General features: G+C 36.4%; 1 protein-coding gene across 32 annotated transcripts in view; it reads right to left on the reverse strand.

The window, feature by feature from the left end:
- KIAA0586 (KIAA0586 ortholog) overlaps window positions 1-21,775 on the reverse strand; it is a 133,980-nt gene that overhangs the window by 21,155 nt on the left and 91,050 nt on the right. For 15 of the 32 annotated variants that reach the window (XR_015134305.1, XR_015134307.1, XR_015134306.1 and 12 more), the window contains 2 exons: window positions 17,170-17,327; window positions 13,333-13,441 (listed from right to left, as the gene is read on the reverse strand). The exons of 1 other annotated variant lie outside the window; for it this stretch is intronic. Coding sequence is in view for 23 of the 31 variants with exons in the window: in XM_086320476.1 (XP_086176602.1) it covers window positions 13,333-13,441; window positions 17,170-17,327 (267 nt within the window). In the remaining 8 variants the exon portion in view is untranslated. Of the gene's footprint in view, window positions 1-11,448; window positions 11,630-11,940; window positions 12,275-13,332; window positions 13,442-17,169; window positions 17,328-21,775 lie in introns of those variants that run through there. 16 more of the 32 variants (XR_015134308.1, XR_015134304.1, XM_086320478.1 and 13 more) reach the window with 5 other exon arrangements.

The raw sequence follows: 21,775 nt of genomic DNA on the forward strand, positions 1-21,775 counted from the left end.
GCATCAACACCATTAGAATTTCATGACCAGGAACAAAAATCAGAGAATGGGGATTAACACAGATCAAAGAGACACAGAGGTCTTGGATGGTTATAAGACAGTATTTACATGAGTTAACCATATAGATCAGGCAGAATATAGGGCCTGAGGAACAGCCAGTCAAGAGAAACAGGACTGAGTCAATGGAGGCTGCAGTACAGGTGGGAGAAAGAATACATGACTGAAGTGGCTCTACTAACCGATACACTAACTACCTCACAACATCTCCCTCCTGTCCCATTACCCAACCCGGCCAGGTTAGTTAGGGGAAGAAAGACAAAAGTATTAAGCTCTATAATGAATAAGACAACTATCCCTATACTCCAAGGATCACTTATTATTCCCCAGCAATTTCTCCCACAAACTGAAGTTTCTAGGGAAAAAAGAAAATCTAGAGAAGATGAAAGGAAATAAAAAGCCATCTCAGAAAACTTAGTTCCAGCTGATTAGTACTCAATTGCTCCCGAACGACATCACAGAAGTCCAAAAGTCATCCCTTCTATTCCTTAATGGAGTTGACTTTATGTCAGAAAGGGAAATGAGAGGCAGTAAGTTGAACTCCCCCTAGACCAGCAATGAGAACTCTGTCGAAAGATAATTCCCTTAAAATTTCTTCTTCATAAACACTGTTCAAAACCAGTAAGACTTGCCTAGAAAACTTCATAGTCCTAAGCACCTAAATTTTAATCTGCCACTCCCATCTCCAAACAGTATCTATGATCTCATTTGTGCTTCTAAATCACTACAGGTTTGTTTTGGTAGAACACATCTTTGAATTCTGCCATAGGCTTGCATTACATGTTTACGTATGAATTACATGGTTAAAAATTTGGCCTTTTTATTTGACCAACATTGTTTTTTTTTTTTTTTAATTTTTTTTAATTTTTAAACTTTACATAATTGTATTAGTTTTGCCAAATATCAAAATGAATCTGCCACAGGTATACATGTGTTCCCCATCCTGAACCCTCCTCCCTCCTCCCTCCCCATACCATCCCTCTGGGTCGTCCCAGTGCACTAGCCCCAAGCATCCAGTATTGTGCATCGAACCTGGACTGGCAGCTCGTTTCTTACATTTTACATGTTTCAATGTCATTCTCCCAAATCTTCCCACCCTCTCCCTCTCCCACAGAGTCCATAAGACTGTTCTATACATCACTGTCTCTTTTGCTGTCTCGTACACCGGGCTATTGTTACCATCTTTCTAAATTCCATATATATGCGTTAGTATACTGTATTGGTGTTTTTCCTTCTGGCTTACTTCACTCTGTATAATAGGCTCCAGTTTCATCCACCTCATTAGAACTGATTCAAATGTATTCTTTTTAATGGCTGAGTAATACTCCATTGTGTATATGTACCACAGCTTTCTTATCCATTCATCTGCTGATGGGCATCTAGGTTGCTTCCATGTCCTGGCTATTATAAACAGTGCTGCGATGAACATTGGGGTACACGTGTCTCTTTCAATTCTGCTTTCCTCAGTGTGTATGCCCAGCAGTGGGATTGCTGGATCATAAGGCAGTTCTATTTCCAGTTTTTGAAGGAATCTCCACACTGTTCTCCAATGTTGTTTTTTATAGCAAAGAACAATCTTGGGAGAGTTTTCCCACTTAAAATTTTTTTTACATGATTCTGTAATAAAGCTAGTAGTATTAAGCATACCTGGATGATGTTAGATCTTTCTTTAGAACAGGCATAGTGGAAAGGCTGAGCCCAAAGGCAAAAATTGAGGGCATGTTACATAGATAAAACCTTATTCTATATAACATCAATAATAATAGTGTTAATAGTGGTAAAAAGCAAAAGTACTATGGATATGAAACATTAAAGTATTAATTTAATAAAATAAATATGTAAGTACAATAAAAAGGAGAAAAATGTTTCTCAAGAATATATGAGGAAGGTTTCCAGGATGGACGATGAAATTATAGTGCCTTTTGCCATTTGAGTTACAGGGTTTTTTGCCATGAAATTTAACCATTTTATTATTTTTATGTGTGTCCAACACGGCCCCTAATTTTAACCCTTACTTTTAATCAGGATGCCACAGCTCATAAATGATTACTAAGCTCTTGCATTATCAGTTTCTCTTAGATTTAAAAACAAGAGAATTGCTGGCAATCCAATTCACTACAACACTCATTTGTCAATAGATAAGATTATCAATTGGAAATCATCCTGGTTAATAAGCTTCACTATATTTAGTTGTCCGATATGCAGATCAATAAAAAAATTTTGTAAAACAATCCTAGGTTTAGTAAATAGAAATTATCTTAAATACAATCACTGAAGAATAAAAAAATTGTTGTAAGTTAATTTATCTCCTTAATACTATATATAGAACTTTACCATCTCTAGCATTTTCTCACCAACGTCCTTAAAGCTCAGGACCAATGCAGATTCAATACCTATCTGTTAAAGAAGAGCAGATTACAACATGAGTATTCAAAAAGAAGAGGCATTCTGGAGACAGTCATGCCAATGATACTAATATTTTCATAGCTTTTAATACGTGTAAGTCCTGTTCTACGTGCACTACATGTCTTCAACCAAGCTGTCAACCTTCTGGAATAGATACTACATTACAGATGAGAAAAGCACAGAAAGGTTAAGTATCTTGCCCAAAGTCACCAGCTAGTGAATAGCCAGCAGAGTTAGAATTTGAACTCAGGAAGTCTGAGTCCAGAGTATAAGCTCTATGCTGTAGTGCTTCTAATTCTACAGTAGAACAGACATCAGCATGAACATCTAGAGTCATTAGGCAGTGTTTCACAAAGGGCACTCCTCTTTCCTCATCAGCACGACCAGGGGTGCTAGTTTAGCATTCAGATTGCCAGGCCTAGACTCAGATTCCCTAAGCTGGGAATCTACATTTTAAATTAGAAATGCAGGAGATTAAGTCAAAATTTGAAAGACACTGTATTAAAGACTAAAACTATCGAGTGATAGTACATCCTGTAAGTATAAAAATATTACTTCTCTGTTCTAATTAATTCTGAATTGAAATAATCCAGTTTCTCTTTTATTTAGGGTACAGCTGGCTTAGTAGAGGACTTCCCTTGTGGCTCAATTGGTAAAGAATCCGCCTGCAGTGCGGGAGACCTGGATTTGATCCCTTGGGTTGGGAAGATCTCCTGGAGAAGGGAAAGGGTACCCACTCCAGTATTCTGGCCTGGAGAATCCCAGAGACTGTATAGTCCATGGGGTTGCAAACACCTGGGCACAACTGAGCAACTTTCACTATCACTGGCTTAGTAGAATATTAGACTATTTGCATCCATTGATTGAAATAGTCTAATTTGTATTTTATTATATAAAACTAAAATCATAAAAAATTTGAATGATTATTCTGTTGATTGGAAGAAAATCATCTGTAATACACTAACTTGTCAATGTAGTTTGTGTTATTTGGAATAGGGCAGTGTTCAGTTCAGTTCATGGAGAAGGAAATGGCAACCCACTCCAGTGTTCTTGCCTGGAGAATCCCAGGGACGGCGGAGCCTGGTGGGCTACTGTCTATAGGGTCGCACAGAGTCGGACACGACTGAAGCGACTTAGCAGCAGCAGCTGTTCAGTTCAGTTCAGTCACTCAGTAATGTCGGACTCTTTGCGACCAGATGTGTCACAGCACGCCAGACCTCCCTGTCCATAACCAACTCCTGGAGTTCACTCAAACTCATGTCCATCAAGTCGGTGATGCCATCCAGCCATCTCATCCTCTGTCGTCCCCTTCTCTCCTGCCCCCAATCCCTCCCAGCGTCAGGGTCTTTTCCAATGAGTCAAATCTTCGCGTGAGGTGGCCCAAGTATTGGAGTTTCAGCTTCAGCATCAATCCTTCCAATGAATACCCAGGAATGATCTCCTTTAGGATGGACTGGCTGGATCTCCTTGCAGTCCAAGGGACTCTCAAGAGTCTTCTCCAACACCACATTTCAAAAGCATCAATTCTTTGGTGCTCAGCTTTCTTCACAGTCTAACTATCACATGCATACATGACCACTGGAAAAACCATAGCCTTGACTAGACAGATTTTTGTTTGCAAAGTAATGTCTATGCTTTTCAATATGTTATCTAGGTTGGTCATAACTTGCCTTCCAAGGCATAAGTGTCTTTTAATTTCATGGCTGCAATCACCATCTGCAGTGATTTTGGAGCCCAGAAAAATAAAGTCTGACACTGTTTCCCCATCTATTTGCCATGAAGTGATGGGACCAGATGCCAAGATCTTAGTTCCCTGAATGTTGAGCTTTAAGCCAACTTTTTCACTCTCCTCTTTCACTTTCATCAAGAGGCTTTTTAGTTCCTCTTCACTTTCTGCCATAAGGGTGGTGTCATCTGCATATCAGAGGTTATTGATATTTCTCCCGGTAATCTTGATTCCAGCTTGTGCTTCTTCCAGCCCAATGTTTCTCATGATGTACTCTGCATGTAAGTTAAATAAGCAGGGTGACAACATGCAGCCTTGACGTACTCCTTTTCCTATTTGGAACCAGTCTGTTGTTCCATGTCCAGTTCTAACTGTCGCTTCCTGACCTGCATACAAACTTCTCAAGAGGCAAGTCAGGTGGTCTGGTATTCCTGTCTCTTCAGAATTTTCCACAGTTTATTGTGATCCACACAGTCAAAGGCTTTGGCACAGTCAATAAAGCAGAAATAGATGTTTTCCTGGAACTCTCTTGCTTTTTCCATGATCCAGCAGATGTTGATAATTTGATCTCTGGTTCCTCCGCCTTTTCTAAAACCAGCTTGAACGTCTGGAAGTTCACGGTTCACATATTGCTGAAGCCTGGCTTGGAGAATTTTGAGCATTACTTTTCTAGTGCGTGAGATGAGTGCAATTGTGCGGTAGTTTGAGCATTCTTTGGCATTGCCTTTCTTTGGGATTGGAATGAAAACTGACCTTTTCCAGTCCTGTGGCCACTGCTGAGTTTTCCAAATTTGCTGGCATACTGAGTGCAGCACTTTCACAGCATCATCTTTCAGGATTTGAAATAGCTCAACTGGAATTCCATCACCTCCACTAGCTTTGTTCGTAGTGATGCTTTCTAAGGCCCACTTGACTTCACATTCCAGGATGTCTGGCTCTAGGTGAGTGATCACACCATCATGATTATCTGGGTCGTGAAACTCTTTTTTGTACACTTCTTCTCTGTATTCTTGCCACCTCTTCTTGATATCTTCTGTTTTTGTTAGATCCATACCATTTCTGTCCTTTATCGAGCCCATCGTTGCATGAAATGTTCCCTGGTATCTCTAATTTTCTTGAAGAGATCTCTAGTCTTTGCCATTCTGTTGTTTTCCTCTATTTCTTTGCATTGATTGCTGAGGAAGGCTTTCTTATCTCTCCTTGCTATTCTTTGGAACTCTGCATTCAGATGCTTGTATCTTTCCTTTTCTGCTTTGCTTTTCGCTTCTCTTCTTTTCACAGCTATTTTTAAGGACTCCCCAGACAGCCATTTTGCTTTTTTGCATTTCTTTTCCATGGGGATGGTCTTGATCCCTGTCTCCTGTACAATGTCACGAACCTCCATTCATAGTTTATCAGGCACTCTGTCTATCAGATCTAGTCCCTTAAATCTATTTCTCACTTCCACTGTATAATGTAGTATAACAGAAATACTACTACATCTGGAGTAAGAAGATCAAATACTTCACTAATCAGAATTATAACCTTTGGTTCTTGGTAGCAGAGGGATCATTCCCAGTTCAACAAAACCAAAGGTTATTCATCTGACTGCATGCAATTTTCCTACTCCTAGTTCAGCATTTCACTGATATTAAAATACAAGGATGTTATCAAATATACACTTATCTCTGTGGTTATTTTGGAAGGTTAAATTTTATTTAATTAATGGCTGCTAAATAAAAAGGCTACTAAGTTTAATGAATAAATTTAAATTATGTTTTATATCAATTTGATTTCTATAAACAACAGCATAAAAACTTTAAAGTCAGGTTTTAGGAAATCTGGCTAAGAACTATGAAAGAGTTGCACAGGTTTCTGGAATACTGGCAAGTCTTCAAAACAACCCTAGTATATGTTTTTGGTGAGACAGGTTTACTATCAAAGACTTGAGAAAAATCTATGTGCTTCATACAAAATGTATCATTAATTCTATAACAATAAGAAAAGTAAATAATTTCCATAATTAAAATACTCCGAGATAGAAAGTGAAATTACTTTAGCAACAACAAGTGAAAATGTTATAGAAATCCTTGAATAATTTTCAGTGTCTTTTCCAATAGATTTTTTCTATCAATCTTCTTAGCCTCAGTTATGCACATTTCTCTCTCAGATTACACACACACACACACATATAACATATATACACACATATATTTCTATTTTTAAATAAAAGATGTAAATTCTGTCTGGTAGAAACAGTGGAAATACTCCTCTATGCTAAAAATCCATTAACATGCCAGCAGAGTGTCTTCTCTCATATGGCTTATGTCCCCACCTCCATCCAAACATTCGCACATAAAATGTAAGAAATGTATATACATAAAGACAATCAGCAAGCTGACCTAACACACTTGCTGCCATATGTTTATTTTTTCAGCACTGTAAGAAAAAGTGACAATTTGACAGTGTGATTACAAAAAGATGTTTGTCTTTTTATATTTAATAGCATTCCAACCAATTATTTCTGAGATGCAGTGTTTTAAAGAAATTATTTTTCTCAAACAACTCCTTTTTCTTTTTCTTATCCTTTGAGAGAAGATGCTTTGTCTTATTTCTTTCTCTAACTCCAAAGCACCTTCACAGTCCTTTACACAAAAAGGATGCTAAAAATAATGACCTAAGAATGACTATACAATGGAACATTATTGAACTATAAAGAGGAGTGAAGTAATGACATTCCTTACATGAATGAACCTTGAAAACATGTTAAAGAAGACAGACACAAAACCCACATACTGTATGATTCCATGTATGTAAAATGTGAATAGGTAAACCCATAGAGATAGAAAGTAAACTAGTAGTTGCCAGGATCTGGGGGGAGGGGAGGGTAGAGAATGAATACTATTGGGTATGGGATTTCTTTTAGTGCAAAAATTTCTGGATAAAAATGACTGAACTGTACCTTATGAAAGGTAAAATTTTCCAATTATCTCCATTTTAAAAATCAAGAATGAGTGAAGGAATGCTCACACTACTTCTATTTCATTTAGAGTTCAAAAATACTGCCCACTGACTAACATGTAACCCAATTTAACTTTCTCTACTTTGGGCATATTCTTGTTGCCTGTTCCCCTTGCTTAACTAATACATCCTCAAAGAATGAAAAATTTTAGTACATAAAAGAAATCACAAAATCTTTTAGAAAAGTAAAAATGACAAGGCTATTGTACTACGGCTGTTTGTACCATGTCTACATTCAAAATTATCAACTGAAAAATGATGATAAGGAACTATTCTCATTTTCTTCTTTTTGTTCTTTCTTTTCTGTCCCTCTCTTCTTCCTTCTATCTTTTTACTAAATGACAGAATTAAATGTTGTTTGGGGTCAAAAGCAAAATGGACTGAATCATCAAATTCAATTCAATCAACACATTGATCACTGACTGTATTTAAGCACAGTGCTATGCTGGGAAACAAGGTCTATTAAATAAATAGAAAAGCCTATCTTAACAAATAAACTACAAAACTATCCTATATATCACTTTCTCTGAAACTTTAACCAGTCTGGAGAATACAGAGTTGGTAAAGGCAGCTCTTGCCATAAACTATTAAGTCGTACAATAAATATTTATGAAGTGTTCACTCAATAAAATAGTATAAAACAAGGAAAAGAACATCAATTTTGCCCTCAAGTAGATATGGGCTTGAATTCTAGACCTTCATTTTCTAAACTGTGTGCTTTGGGAAAGTTAGTTAACCTTCATGAACCTTATCATTTCTCATATAAATGGGAACAATTACTAACTGCGTGGCGTGGCATTATGAGGAATAAATGAGACAACATAAAGTGCCTAATAAAGCTTCAGTAAATGGAAACTATTGCTAAGATTATGTTCAGGGCTTCCCTAGTGCTTCAGTGGTGAAGACACCTGCCAATGCAGGAGACATGGGTTTGATCCCTGATTCAGGAAAATCCCACATGCCACCAAGCAACGAAGCACATGCACCACATTACTGAGCCTGTGCTCTAGAGCCTGGGAGCTGCCACTACTGAAGCCTGCATGCCCTAGAGCCTGTGCTCCACAACAAGAGAAGCCATGGCAGTGAGAAGCCCACGCACTGCAACTAGAGAGCAGCCCCCGCTCGCCGCAACTACAGAAAAACCTGACCAGCAACAAAGACCCAGCAGAGTCAACCATAATTACATAAAACAAACAAAAAAAAGATTACGTTCAGGGCACCAAAGATCTGGAGGGTAGAGTTAAGGATGAATAAGACATTTTTGGATGGCATCACCGACTCACTGGACATGAGTTTGAGCAAGCTCCGGGAGATGGTGAAGGACAGGAAAGCCTGGCGTGCTGCAGTCCATGGGGTCTCAGAGTCAGACATGGCTGAGCAACTGCACTGAACTGAACTGAAGCCATTTTCAACTGCAGGTTCAGAAAGGACTTGGGAAAATGCAGCTGAATGCTGAATAATAAAAAGTGTCAGTTCAGTTTGGCAGTATCCTGTAGAGGAATTTTTTGTCTATGATTATGAGGAATACTGGTTTATAATCTTCTTTTCCAGTAAAGTCTTTGGCTGGTTTTGGTATCAGGGTTATGCTTGAACAAGTTCTCCTTGTTCAAGCTTGTTAAACTTAACAAGTTTTTCTGGCAGTGGGAGCTACTCTTCTAAGACCGTATCAGTGAATGAGAATCTCTCGAGTCTCCTGTCCTAGCTCCCATTCTTTCTTTTTCCAGAGGTCTATGGAGAAGAGATTCCAGGTAGCAGTGAACTACTTTTATATCAGTAGCTACCAATGGCTCTATGCTTGGCTTTTAGTAATTCATTAAAGAAAAGCTCAGTCAACATCTTTATCTGCTTGTATGGTGCCTGTGACTATGTTGTGGCACAGTCTCTGTTGACACAGTTCTTGTGTCCCATCTCTCTGGAGAAGTCTGCCTTTCTGTGGACTTTAAGCTACTTGCTCTACATTATAAGCTATCTGATTGGTTCAAGAAATGCTATGACTTTATAGTTTATCCGACATTTTATTAGAGTTAGAAGTGACACTCTCCACCTTCCTCCTCCTAGGGGGAAACAGAAACCCCACATTCAGCAACATTTTAAAGCGAATTTCCATTTTATTAATCAGTAATAGCATGCATTTGTAAAAAACACATTTACTCAGATTATGCTTGTTAAACATTTGGTTACATGGATTTGGGGCAGACTTGTTAGTCTGTGCCCCTTCTCCCAGGAACCCTATAAGAGATCTATACACATGGTTTTTAAATTACTGTCATACCTTATGAGAAAAAAATCCATTAAACAAACTTTTAACTGTGATTTTAAAATTACTAAAATAAATTGTAATTCTGAGATCTATTGTAACTTAACTATATTTCAAATACAAAGGCAAAAATTTTCATTTGCACTTGTGGTTAGAAATAGCTTCCAAATATATATAAGATTTGAATTTCCTAATTCTCACATATCTGAAGTTATAATCACTGTAGTGAGGTATAAAAGGTGCTAAGATGTAAAGGAATTAAATTCAAGACATTTGTTGGTATTGCTCAGTCACCAAGTCATGTCTGATTCTTTGTGACCCCATGGGCCATAGCATGCCAAGCTTCCCTGTTCTTCACTATCTCCTGGAGTTTGCTCAAACTCATATCCACTGAGCCAACTCTTTGTGACCCCATGGTCTGTAGTTTGCCAGGCTCCTCTGCCGGTGGAATTCTCCACGCAAGAATACTGGAGTGGGTTGCCATTCCCTTCTCCAAGGGATCTTCCCAACCCAGGGATGGAATCCAAGTCTGCTGCATTGCAGGCAGATTCTTTACCAGGAGGGAAGCCCAATTCAATACATAATGTAAAAAAAAAAAAATCTATCTGTGATTTCCCACAAAAAAGTAACCAGATTTTGATAAACTATTGCAATTATATTAATTACTTCTAGCACTTTGATACATATTTTCTGAGCAACATATATCATCTATAAATAAGAAAACTGAAGAATGCTGTAATTTTAAACACCTTTGACAACTATTTAACCACAAAACATATACTCTAATTTTTTCCCCTTGACTCTAGCAAAGCATGTTTGACTTTCTAACTTATTATTTACTTGAAATTCTTAAAATTTTAAGAGAAAAACTACAGAAAAATATTTTTTAAAGTGAACTATTTTAATATATCACAATAGAATTTAATTGTTCCTGGGTTCATAACAAATACATGAATTTAAATACAAATACTTCATTTGTACTGAAGAAAGCTAAGTTGCACAGTGAAAGGGGGGGAAAATGAGTTGTTAAATTATTAAAAAGCTGCTTTCACTATAAAACTGTTAGATAACTAATCAGGGCTTAGAATCAGATAAGTGATATCATGTGATCAAAAATACATTCAATGAATTCAAAGCCAAGAGTTTTACTCTTAGATTCCAAAGATATCATCTTTCAGAACTCAAATCAATTTTTCTCTGTTGTGTTAAAATCTGAAAGTAATAATCCAGGGGAGAGGAGAAAGCTTGTCTTTACAGATTTCCCAAAAGCTTAGTGCTAGAATCTATGTTCTACCATTATCTTCAGTCAATTTTTAATGGATGATCACTGAAAAACTACCACTATTGCTGGTAAATGGCTTGATTTCTTGATACACACACACACACACACATATATAAAACTACTATACATTTCAAAGTGAAATACATGATACTTCTTCCTGAAACAGCCATAATTTTGGGTTCAAGTATTCATAGAAGAATTTATCTTCCAGAAAAGATGTGGTTTTGATTCCCTTGTGATAAGGTGAATTTCCTTCAGTATCTTCAAGGCCCTTTGCATATGCAAGATAGGATTGAATTCCTTCAAGGTCAGTCAAAGTCCTGAAAGCCCTAGAGGATTATTTTGGCACTCTGACTTTCCTAGTCTCTAAAACATTTGGCAACGTAACAGAGTTTTATCAGAGGGAAAAAAACCCACAAAATTTATGGGGGAAAAATGTCGTAACTGACTATTGCCAAAGGAATCATATTCATTCAAAAAGTATTTAGTAGGGAGATATATATCAATTACAGAGTGAAACGCTCGACTCCTATTTGAAATGTTCTATCTATAGCCCACTGGGTATTTATCTGTCTTGGTTAAAGCTGACATAGGCCTGCTCCCCTAACTTCTGTATTATACTGTAACTGTGCTTAGTCACTCAGTCGCGTCCGACTCTTTGCGGCCCATGGACTGTAGCCCACCAGGCTGCTCTGTCCATGGGGGTTCTCCAGGCAAGAATACTGGAATGGGTTTGCCATGCCCTCCTCAAGGGGGATCTTCCCAACACAGGGATGGAACCCAACTCTCCTGCATTGCAGGTGGATTCCTTACCGTCTGACACCCATGAATACTGGGGTAGGTAGCCTACCTCTTCTCCAGGGAATCTTCCCAACCCAGGAATCAAACTGGGTCTCCTGCACTGCAGGCAGATTCTTTGTATTAGATGTAAAATTAAATGAAAATAATTTTTACACATATTAAATCCAATTATTCTAAATTCTTTCTAAATAAAACTGCATCACTAGCTAACACATTGGCTTCTTCTATTTTATTATTTTTATTGACATTAAATGTTAATTGGACATTATTTAATGACATTGTTGTAAGTCAACAAAAATTTAAATATTGCCATCTTGTGGCCATTCATACACATGAAACTGAAAACAATGTCACTTTCCTAAAGAGATTTACCTTTAAAATATTCCCAAATATATTTTCCTTATCAGCTGAGAAAAATGATCGTTTTATTACATACACCCTTCTCCCAGGAGATAAAATTCATTTATACATTTAAGAAATTATATATTTTTTTAGAAAACTAAATTAAATATACAGTCATTGGCCATGAGTGGTAACAGAATTCAGTAGTACATCAAGGCAGTTTTGATACTATCTTAGACATATTCCTTTGCTCATATCTACATAGTCATGATTTAATACAAGGAGGAAAGTTTTACAGGCAATTTTCCATAGGGTTCTAAAATACAATATCAACGTAATAACTAACATTATTGTACCATTGTTAAGTTTAAAAAAGTGGTCAGGAGGGCACAGTTCTAAAAAGCTGGAGCAAGACAGGAAGAGAAAACAAACAGAAAAGTAAAAACATAAATAACATAATCTTAAGCTCTTTCTCATTTAGGTCTTCCCCAAAATGCCAAATGCCTAGTTACCTTTGCAATTAGACTGGCATTCAATACATGAGCTAAAAAAAAACACAAATACAAAAGCAAAAAAAAAAAAATTCTACTGCTCAAAATACTCCTAACACTTTTGCAGATAGAAGAATTTTTAAACAAAAAACATCTTAGTTTCTACTGCCAAATTTCAGAATTTAAGTTATATAAAATTTAAATGACTACACGATACTGGATGCTTGGGGCTAGTGCACTGGGACGACCCAGAGGGATGGTATGGGGAGGGAGGAGGGAGGAGGGTTCAGGATGGGGAACACATGTATACCTGTGGTGGATTCATTTTGATATTTGGCAAAACTAATACAATTATGTAAAGTTTAAAAATAAAATAAAATTTAAAAAAAATAAATGACTAAGAAGCAAGAAGGCAAACAAAGCAACCTTGTAGAAACATAAAGACAACATCAAAATGCTGTGATACTGAGTATAGAATCAGTCAGCCACATCATTTTGTTAATCAAACAATACAGAAAAGTTCATTCATATGACAGCATTTAACATGAGAGTCCTTTGTTTTATAAGCTGCACCTGTTAATCAAATCGCCACACAATAATAAACAGCCTTTACAAAGCTCCTGAATATCCATAATGCTGCCTTTATCATAATTTAAAACAGACAACTATGTTACAGACTTGTACACAGATAAAAAGATACTGACATTCAATTGTACAAGAACCAAAAAATAAGATTAAAAGAAAAATACTACCTGAGAATTTTTAAAATCTATTAGAAATAGCATTTACTGGTAAAAAGAACTAACAAATATATACTCAAATACAGGATGAGAGTCTTAATCCCAATGGACTAGATGTGAAAAAACAAAAACAAAACCCTAGAGATAATAAGACATATAAAAGTATTCTCATTATGTATTTGTTCAATATCACAAGTATCAAACTACTATTACAAGAAAACGAGTCTTACCTTGCTGCTGTGAAAGTGAAATATCAGGTTTATTTCTTACACGTATTAGACGACTTTGAACTGGCTTGTGTTCAACTTGCTTAACATCTTGGCCTTGCTTTTGTGGGTACTAAAGAATTAAAGACATGAAGTCATAATATCATTTTTTAAGTTACTTTTAAAAGATCTGAGCAATTATTTACGTGTTTATTATATAAACTTTGAATACTATGCCTGCTTTGTAAGTACCAGATGGGTAACGGAGTACATATTACAAAAGAAAAGATGTTACAAATAAAATCTTTCAAAAGATTTGGATAATATACAGATTTCAAATATGCAAATAGCTTCTATTTCTTACTAGAGAATTCAGAGCTACTTATAAATCAACTACTCTAGATACATACATGATGGATTTAGACAGGATAAAAACTTAATTTGGCTGTAAGAACTTCCATATAATTATTTTTGCATAAAATGAAAATCTGCATAATGTACTGCAATTTTCAAAAAGCTTTTATATATAATAACATCATTTAATTCTCACAAGTGTTGAAGAGGTATTATTATCCTTTGTCACTCAAGAAATGTATATTCTACCATAGGCCTCATCATCTCTTTTCCTTACTACAATCTAATCAAATTTAAAATTTTCAGTGGTAAAATTCCTTCACAATCACATATTACAAATTGTGATGAATTTAGCCATTCTTTCTTTCCTGTTTTATGAGTCTAGTTATGAATGAGTCTCTAAGAACAGCTACCAGATACAATTTGACAGAAACTTAAGATGTCCCTGAACTCTTATCAAAATACAAGCAGAGAAGAATCTGAAACCTATCCACATGGACTCAAATGGAACCACTCCAGTTCTGGCAGGGACCTATTTATCTACAGGTAAGAATGAGCAGTTTCAAGCTGTAATAGTCACAACTAGCCTTACCGCTGGTCTTTTAAGTTTAGAGCCTTTGTTATGTAGGTTTCTGCCCTGAAGGAAATATTATTTTGATGTGTATTTCTAAGATGAGTACTATGACTATCTTGGGCCACTTCAACTAGAACATTCCTATGATCCTTCCTATTGACTGCCTCCCTTAACCACAGAGTATTGTGGGGCTTCCCAGGCGACTCAGTGGTAAACAACCTGCCTACCAATGCAGGAGACTCAGGAGATGCAGGTTTGATTCCTGAATCAGGAAGATCGCCTGGAGAAAGGAAGGACAACCCATTCCGGTATTCTTGCCTGGAAAATCCCGTGGACAGAGGAGCCTGGCAGGCTATCGTCCAGGGGATCACAAAGAGGTGAGCATGCACGCATGCAGATTATGGAGCTAAATTGCTTGTATTCAAATCTGGGTAAGGCATTACCTAGCTTTGACTTTGGGTAAGTTACCTAATGCTCAAATACCTCGATTTCCTCATTCATAAAATGGGGATGATAATAATAATTACCTCAGTAGGTTGTTGTAAGGATTAAATGAGTTAAATATGTAACAAACATAGAACAGCATCCAGTTGAGTATAAGCACTGGAAATAAGTTTATGCTATTATTATCATCAGTCTATTTTTCCTTTAATAAAGGAAATCTAAGAAATGAATTTTTTTGAAGCCATTCTAATGGTAACACTTTGCAGTTTTATTTTAAAACAGGCCAATAAATAAAGGAAGGCAATCTTTATTTTTTAAATATCTTTATTGAGGTACAATTGATAGACAATAAACAGCATATATTTCAAGTGTGCTGCTGCTGCTGCTAAGTCGCTTCAGTCGTGTCCAACTCTGTGCGACCCCATAGACGGCAGCCCACCAGGCTCCCCTGTCCCTGGGATTCTCCAGGCAAGAACACTGGAGTGGGTTGCCATTCCCTTCTCCAATGCATGAAAGTGAAAAGTGAAAGTGAAGTCACTCAGTCGTGTCCGACTCTAGTGACCCCATGGACTGCAGCCTACCAGGCTCCTCTGTCCATGGGATTTTCTAGGCAAAAGTACTGGAGTGGGGTGCCATTGCCTTCTCCGATTTCAAGTGTATCATTTGCTAAATTTTGACATATGTATATACCCATGAAGTGACCATCACAATCAAGATAATACGATGAATAAATCCATCAATCTCAAAAGTTTATTCATAACCTTCTATATTCCTTCCTATAACTACAGATTAGCTTGCATCATCTAGAATTTTCTATAAGTGGAATCATAAAGTACGCACTCTTATTTGGGTGTGGGTTCTGCCTTTTTTCCCCTCAACATAACTCTTGTGAAAATCATCTATGTTACTCTGTATCAGTAGTCCATGGCTTCTTCTTACTAAATAGTATTCCATCTTACAGATATGCCAATATGTGTATATTTAGCAACTATGGACATTTGTGTGTGTAAAGTTTTTGCTGTTGTTTAGTTACTAAGTCGTGTCCGACTCTTTTGCAACAACATGGATGGCAGCTGTCAGGCTCCTCTGTCCATGAATTTCCTAGGCAAGAACACTGGAGTGGGCTGCCATTTCCTTCTTGGAGGGATCTTTCTGATCCAGGGATGGAAAATTGCTATCAACATTCATGTGTGAGTCTTTGTGTAGAAATGTTTTAGTTTCTCTTGGGTAAATAAATACTTAGAAGTGAAATGTCTGGGTCATATGGTAGGCGTACATTTTACTTTTTTAAGAAATTGCCAAACTGTTTTCCAAAGCAGTTGAATCATATTACATTCCCACAGCAGCATATGAGTTTAAGTGCTTTACACTTGCCAAAATTTGGCTTGTTAGCCTTTCTAATTTTAGATGTTCTAATGGGTGTGTAGTAGCATTTCATTGTGGTTTTAACTGACATTTTCCTAATGATTACTTGATGTTGAAAATCTTTTTATGTGCTTACTTCTTTGGGTAAGGTATCTATCCAAAGATTTCATCCATTTTTTAATTGGATTGTTTTCTTAATATTGAATTCTGAGTTCCCTATATATCCTAGATATAAGCTTTTTATCAGATAAGTGATTTGCAAATATCTTCTCCCAATCTGTAGCTTGTCTTTTCATTCTTTTAACAGTGTGTCTTAAAGCGAAGTTCTTATTTTTGAGAAGACCAGTTTATTAACTTTTTTCTTTCATGGACACAGTTTTTGGTGCCATTTTTGCCTAGCCCAAGGTCACAACTTTTATTTTATTACAGAAGTGACTAACAGATATTTATTTATTATTAGTTTTTTCCTGATCTTTATTTGGTCATAGGTCATTAATATTAAACCCTACATAATAGTGTATTCCATAAACAATCTTTATCTTATACATTTTTGGCTTTCATCTGCAACACCCTGCAATGCTATACAATACCATACCATAACTATTTATTGAATAAATTAATCCACAATGAGAAACATTGTAATAGCATTGTAATTAAATGCTATTGCATTTAATTTAACATGAGCATTCTTTTTTTTACATCTTGGAGAGTATCCTATTTTTTCAGTACACAAGAATTGATGAATTTTAATATAGTAAATATTTACTGAATACCTACTATAGACAAACTACTAAGCTAGTTATTGTATGGGAATATAGAACATAGCTATCTACCTAGGTAACAGGCATTTTTATATACATTATTTCTAATTTTTAATTTAAAGACAAGGAAATTAAGGCTTAGAAAAAAGCTATGTATGTATTCAAGGTCCCAGCTAGAAGCTGGATAAGCTAAGATTTATAGCCAAGTTTGAGTCAGTTAAAAAAAAAAAACAAAAAACAGAAAAAAGGAGGCATGATTTGAGGCTGTCTGATTCCAGAGACTGCGCTCTTGATAGTGTGCCATGCTAAGGCAATACTGTTACCATTCTGATTTAAGTAAAGTACAAGTACTTAATCGGGTACCTGAGGAAAGCCTTCAGCGGCTTCTGATAATTTAACATCACTTTCTTGTGCTGTCAGAAGTGTTGTGGGAAGAGTAACGTGAGGATCTGGCTGCAACTCCAATTCTCCCAAACTCATTGGACCATGACTAGCACATAAATCTTCATAAACAGCATCTGCTATCAAGTAAGTAAACAAAAAGTTAAACTATTTCTTAAAGGAAGAAAAATTGGCTAAAATTACCAATATTTCTCATCTGCTGAATTAGAAATAGAAATACTTCAACAGAAAATGCCTGTCACCAAGCCTTCATTGCAATTAAAACCAAAGGTCATAGCAAATTCAAAAAGTATCTATGTTCAAATATATCTATGGATTATTGTAGGGTTCCAGTCAGCAAGTTGTTTATGCAGCCCCCACACAACACCCACTCTTACATACCAACTCCCAACCCTCCAGAATACCTTTTCGGTCAATAAAAGTCAATAGAATACTTTCTATCTAAAATGTAATCTTACATGTTTCAATGCCATTCTCCCATATCTTCCCACCCTCTCCCTCTCCCACAGAGTCCATAAGACTGTTCTATACATCAGTGTCTCTTTTGCTGTCTCATACACAGGGTTATTGTTACCATCTTTCTAAATTCCATATATATGAGTTAGTATACTGTAATGGTGTTTTTCCTTCTGGCTTACTTCACTCTGTATAATAGGCTCCAGTTTCATCCACCTCATCAGAACTGATTCAAATGTTTTCTTTTTAATGGCTGAGTAATACTCCATTGTGTATATGTACCACAGCTTTCTTATCCATTCATCTGCTGATGGGCATCTAGGTTGCTTCCATGTCCTGGCTATTATAAACAGTGCTGTGATGAACATTGGGGTACACGTGTCTCTTTCAATTCTGCTTTCCTCAGTGTGTATGCCCAGCAGTGGGATTGCTGGATCATAACGCAATTCTATTTCCAGTTTTTGAAGGAATCTCCACACTGTTCTCCATAGTGGCTGTACTAGTTTGCATTCCCACCAACAGTGTAAGAGGGTTCCCTTTTCTCCATACCCTCTCCAGCATTTATTATTTGTAGACTTTTGGATCGCAGCCATTCTGACTGGTGTGAAATGGTACCACATAGTGGTTTTGATTTGCATTTCTCTGATAAGGAGTGATGTTGAGCATCTTTTCATGTGTTTGTTAGCCATCTGTATGTCTTCTTTGGAGAAATGTCTATTTAGATCTTTGGCCTACTTTTTGATTGGGTCATTTATTTTTCTGGAGTTGAGCTGTAGGAGTTGCTTGTATATTTTTGAGATTAGTTGTTTGTCAGGTGCTTCATTTGCTATTATTTTCTCCCATTCTGAAGGCTGTCTTTTCACCCTGCTAATAGTTTCCTTTGATGTGCAGAAGCTTTTAAGGTTAATTAGGTCCCATTTGTTTATTTTTGCTTTTATTTCCAATATTCTGGGAGGTGGGTCATAGAGGATCCTGCTGTGATGTATGTCAGAGAGTGTTTTGCCTATGTTCTCCTCTAGGAGTTTTATAGTTTCTGGTCTTATGTTTAGATCTTTAATCCATTTTGAGTTTATTTTTGTGTATGGTGTTAGAAAGTGGTCTAGTTTCATTCTTTTACAAGTGGTTGACCAGTTTTCCCAGCACCACTTGTTAAAGAGATTGTCTTTAATCCACTGTATATTCTTGCCTCCTTTGTCAAAGATAAGGTGTCCATATGTGCGTGGATTTATCTCTGGGCTTTCTATTTTGTTCCATTGATCAATATTTCTGTCTTTGTGCCAGTACCATACTGTCTTGATAACTGTGGCTTTGTAGTAGAGCCTGAAGTCAGGTAGGTTGATTCCTCCAGTTCCATTCTTCTTTCTCAATTGAAACATGTATAATATCATATATGAAACAAGTTGCCAGTCCAGGTTCGATGCACGATACTGGATGCTTGGGGCTAGAGCACTGGGACGACCCAGAGGGATGGTATGGGGAGGGAGGAGGGAGGAGGGTTCAGGATGGGGAACACATGTATACCTTTGGCAGATTCATTTTGATATTTGGCAAAACTAATACAATTATGTAAAGTTTAAAAAAAAATAAAAAAAAATAAAATGTAATCTTAAAGCAAAGGACAGTTTCCTGACTAGGAAATGTTGATATTGCTTAGATATTTTTCTTCAAACAATCAGGCTCCTCTTTTCCTCATCCAAACGACATCTCAATCAAATCAATAAAAAGAAGACAATATGAACAGAAACAAATATTTATCTAATAACATCACTGTACATTTATATGGCACTTTAAACTCCATGCACTTTCACATACATGATCTCATTTAATTTGAATCTCACAATCATTCTGTAAGGTAAGAAGATCAGATAATTTTATAACTGTCTTTCACTGACAAAGCTAAGGCTCAGGAAAGTTAACCAATTGTTCAAAAATCAGAATTCTAGTTAAGAGGTGTACAGGAACTAAAATCCTCATCTTTCAACTCCTACTCACTGTTCCTTATTTCACATTCTTGCTAAATTATTTCTCAGAAAATTCTGTTTTTCCTAATTAATGGTCATCTTTTAAATACAGCACAGTATGGTCTATCTCATTTTAATCAACAGAAATAGACCTGAAACTCTACACATAAACTAAGTTGTTTCAAATGAAATGATATTTTAAGACCCCACAGATATTATATTTTCCACTTACAGGTAGTCTGTTGAAAATTTCTTAGGTATAGTCTGTTGAAAATTTCTTAGGTATAGCAAATAATCACTCTCTCTTTTTTTACATTAATCTGTATTTTTAGATAAGTGAAAGTTGCTCAGTTGTGTCTGACTCTTGGCGACCCCATGGACTGTACAGTTCATGGAATTCTCCAGGCCAAAATACTGGAGTGAGTAGCCTTTCCCTTTGTTGGGATCTTCCCAACCCAGGGATCGAACCCAGGTCTCCCACATTGCAGGCAGATTCTTTACCAGCTGAGCCACAGTAAGTCTTACATAAAGTTATAAGAAAAACATAACCTGACAGGGAAAGAACTTAAGTAGGTAATTCACAGAAGAGCAAATCCAAATAATCATCAAATATAAACTCACCAGGAGTCAGTCATATGTTTATACTTTAATTGACAAAAATAAAAAAGGTAATAAAAATAATATCTGGCAGGGATACAGGGGAAAGGTTGTAATATATTACTGATAAAGAAAAATTAGTTTAAACTTTTAAGACAGCAACTTGGCATATCTATTTTAAAGTTTGAAATATATTTTCCCTTGGACCTGTTATTTCTGGGAAACTACTCCCTAAATATATAATGCAGCAATATACTAGGCTATGTTGCTGTTGTTGTTGGTCGCTCAGTTGCGTCTGATTCTTTGTGACCCCATGGACTGTAGCCTGCCAGGCTCCTCTGTCCATGGGATTCTCCAGGCAAGAGTACCGGAGTGGGTTGACATTTCCTTCTCCAATGTTAGGCTATACATGAGTGAATATTTACTCTAGCAGTGTTTATAGTGGGGGGAAATGGTAATAAAGTAAACATTCATCAACAAAGCAATAACTGAATAAATTACTGGAAATCCATACTGAAAGGTTTTACGCAGTCAATAAAAAGAATGAATTTAAGTAATACTAGTTGACCTGGAGTAATTTCCATAGGGTTTCCTGGGTGAAAACAAAACACATGATATAATCTCAACTTGAAAAATGACAACAAATATATACACACCATATGTACCTATCATATATAATTATATGCAGAAGGAAAAAAATCCTAAAAGGTTACATATCAGAATCTTAACGTGTTACCTGAGATAAGGCATAAAGTGGGACAGGAAAAAATGTGAGGAGGAGGGGTAGATGAAGAACATTAAAAAAAGAATCTATACTTTAAAGTAATATATAATATAATCACATTTTATTTTTCTATAAAATGATATGTGGCTGACGCATGGGTGTAATGAAAAAAATTAATTACAAAGACATAAGATAGACTATGATAAAAGAAAAAAATTATATGTAGAAACCCAAAAGTATATAAACAAACATCTCCCCAAAGCATTAAAAGTGCATAATAACTCTCCGCTCATAAAACACTCTATCACTTAACCTTTATTTACTGACTATGCTACATTCTTCGCTAGATGCCAGAGCTATGACAACAGACAGGATGAAGTCCCCACTCTCAAGTGAGATTACAAATCAGTGTGATAAGAGCAACATTAGGCAGGTGACATTAGAGGACTACACAGAGAATATTTGATGGTATCTAACTCAGTGATAAGGGGTCAGGCAAGGATTCCATGACGACAATGACCACAATGTTGCATTTGCTACGTCACTTCTAAAAATTACACTCATTGAGTGTAATTATGTTAGTTATCCCTTTTTAGGAGGGATGCTCAAAGGATTATTCCATTCAAGTCAAATTTAATTTAATTAATTATAATTTGAAATCCCTAATTTTATTTTTCTAGAATACTATTGCTTTGAAAAAGCAGCCATGGTAGACTCAGTCTGCTTGACTTGCCAGTGCCAGCAGCAGCTTTGGTTCTTGCACGTCTAGTAAGTTACTCCATTTGTATGAAACCCAAAGGCGCCTCAAATTCCACTCCTTATTTCCTCC

Source organism: Bos grunniens, chromosome 10 (genome assembly GCF_055505025.1).
Source record: "Bos grunniens cultivar Pamir isolate PY7600 chromosome 10, Bosgru_T2T1.0, whole genome shotgun sequence".
Classification (NCBI taxonomy): domain Eukaryota; kingdom Metazoa; phylum Chordata; class Mammalia; order Artiodactyla; family Bovidae; genus Bos; species Bos grunniens.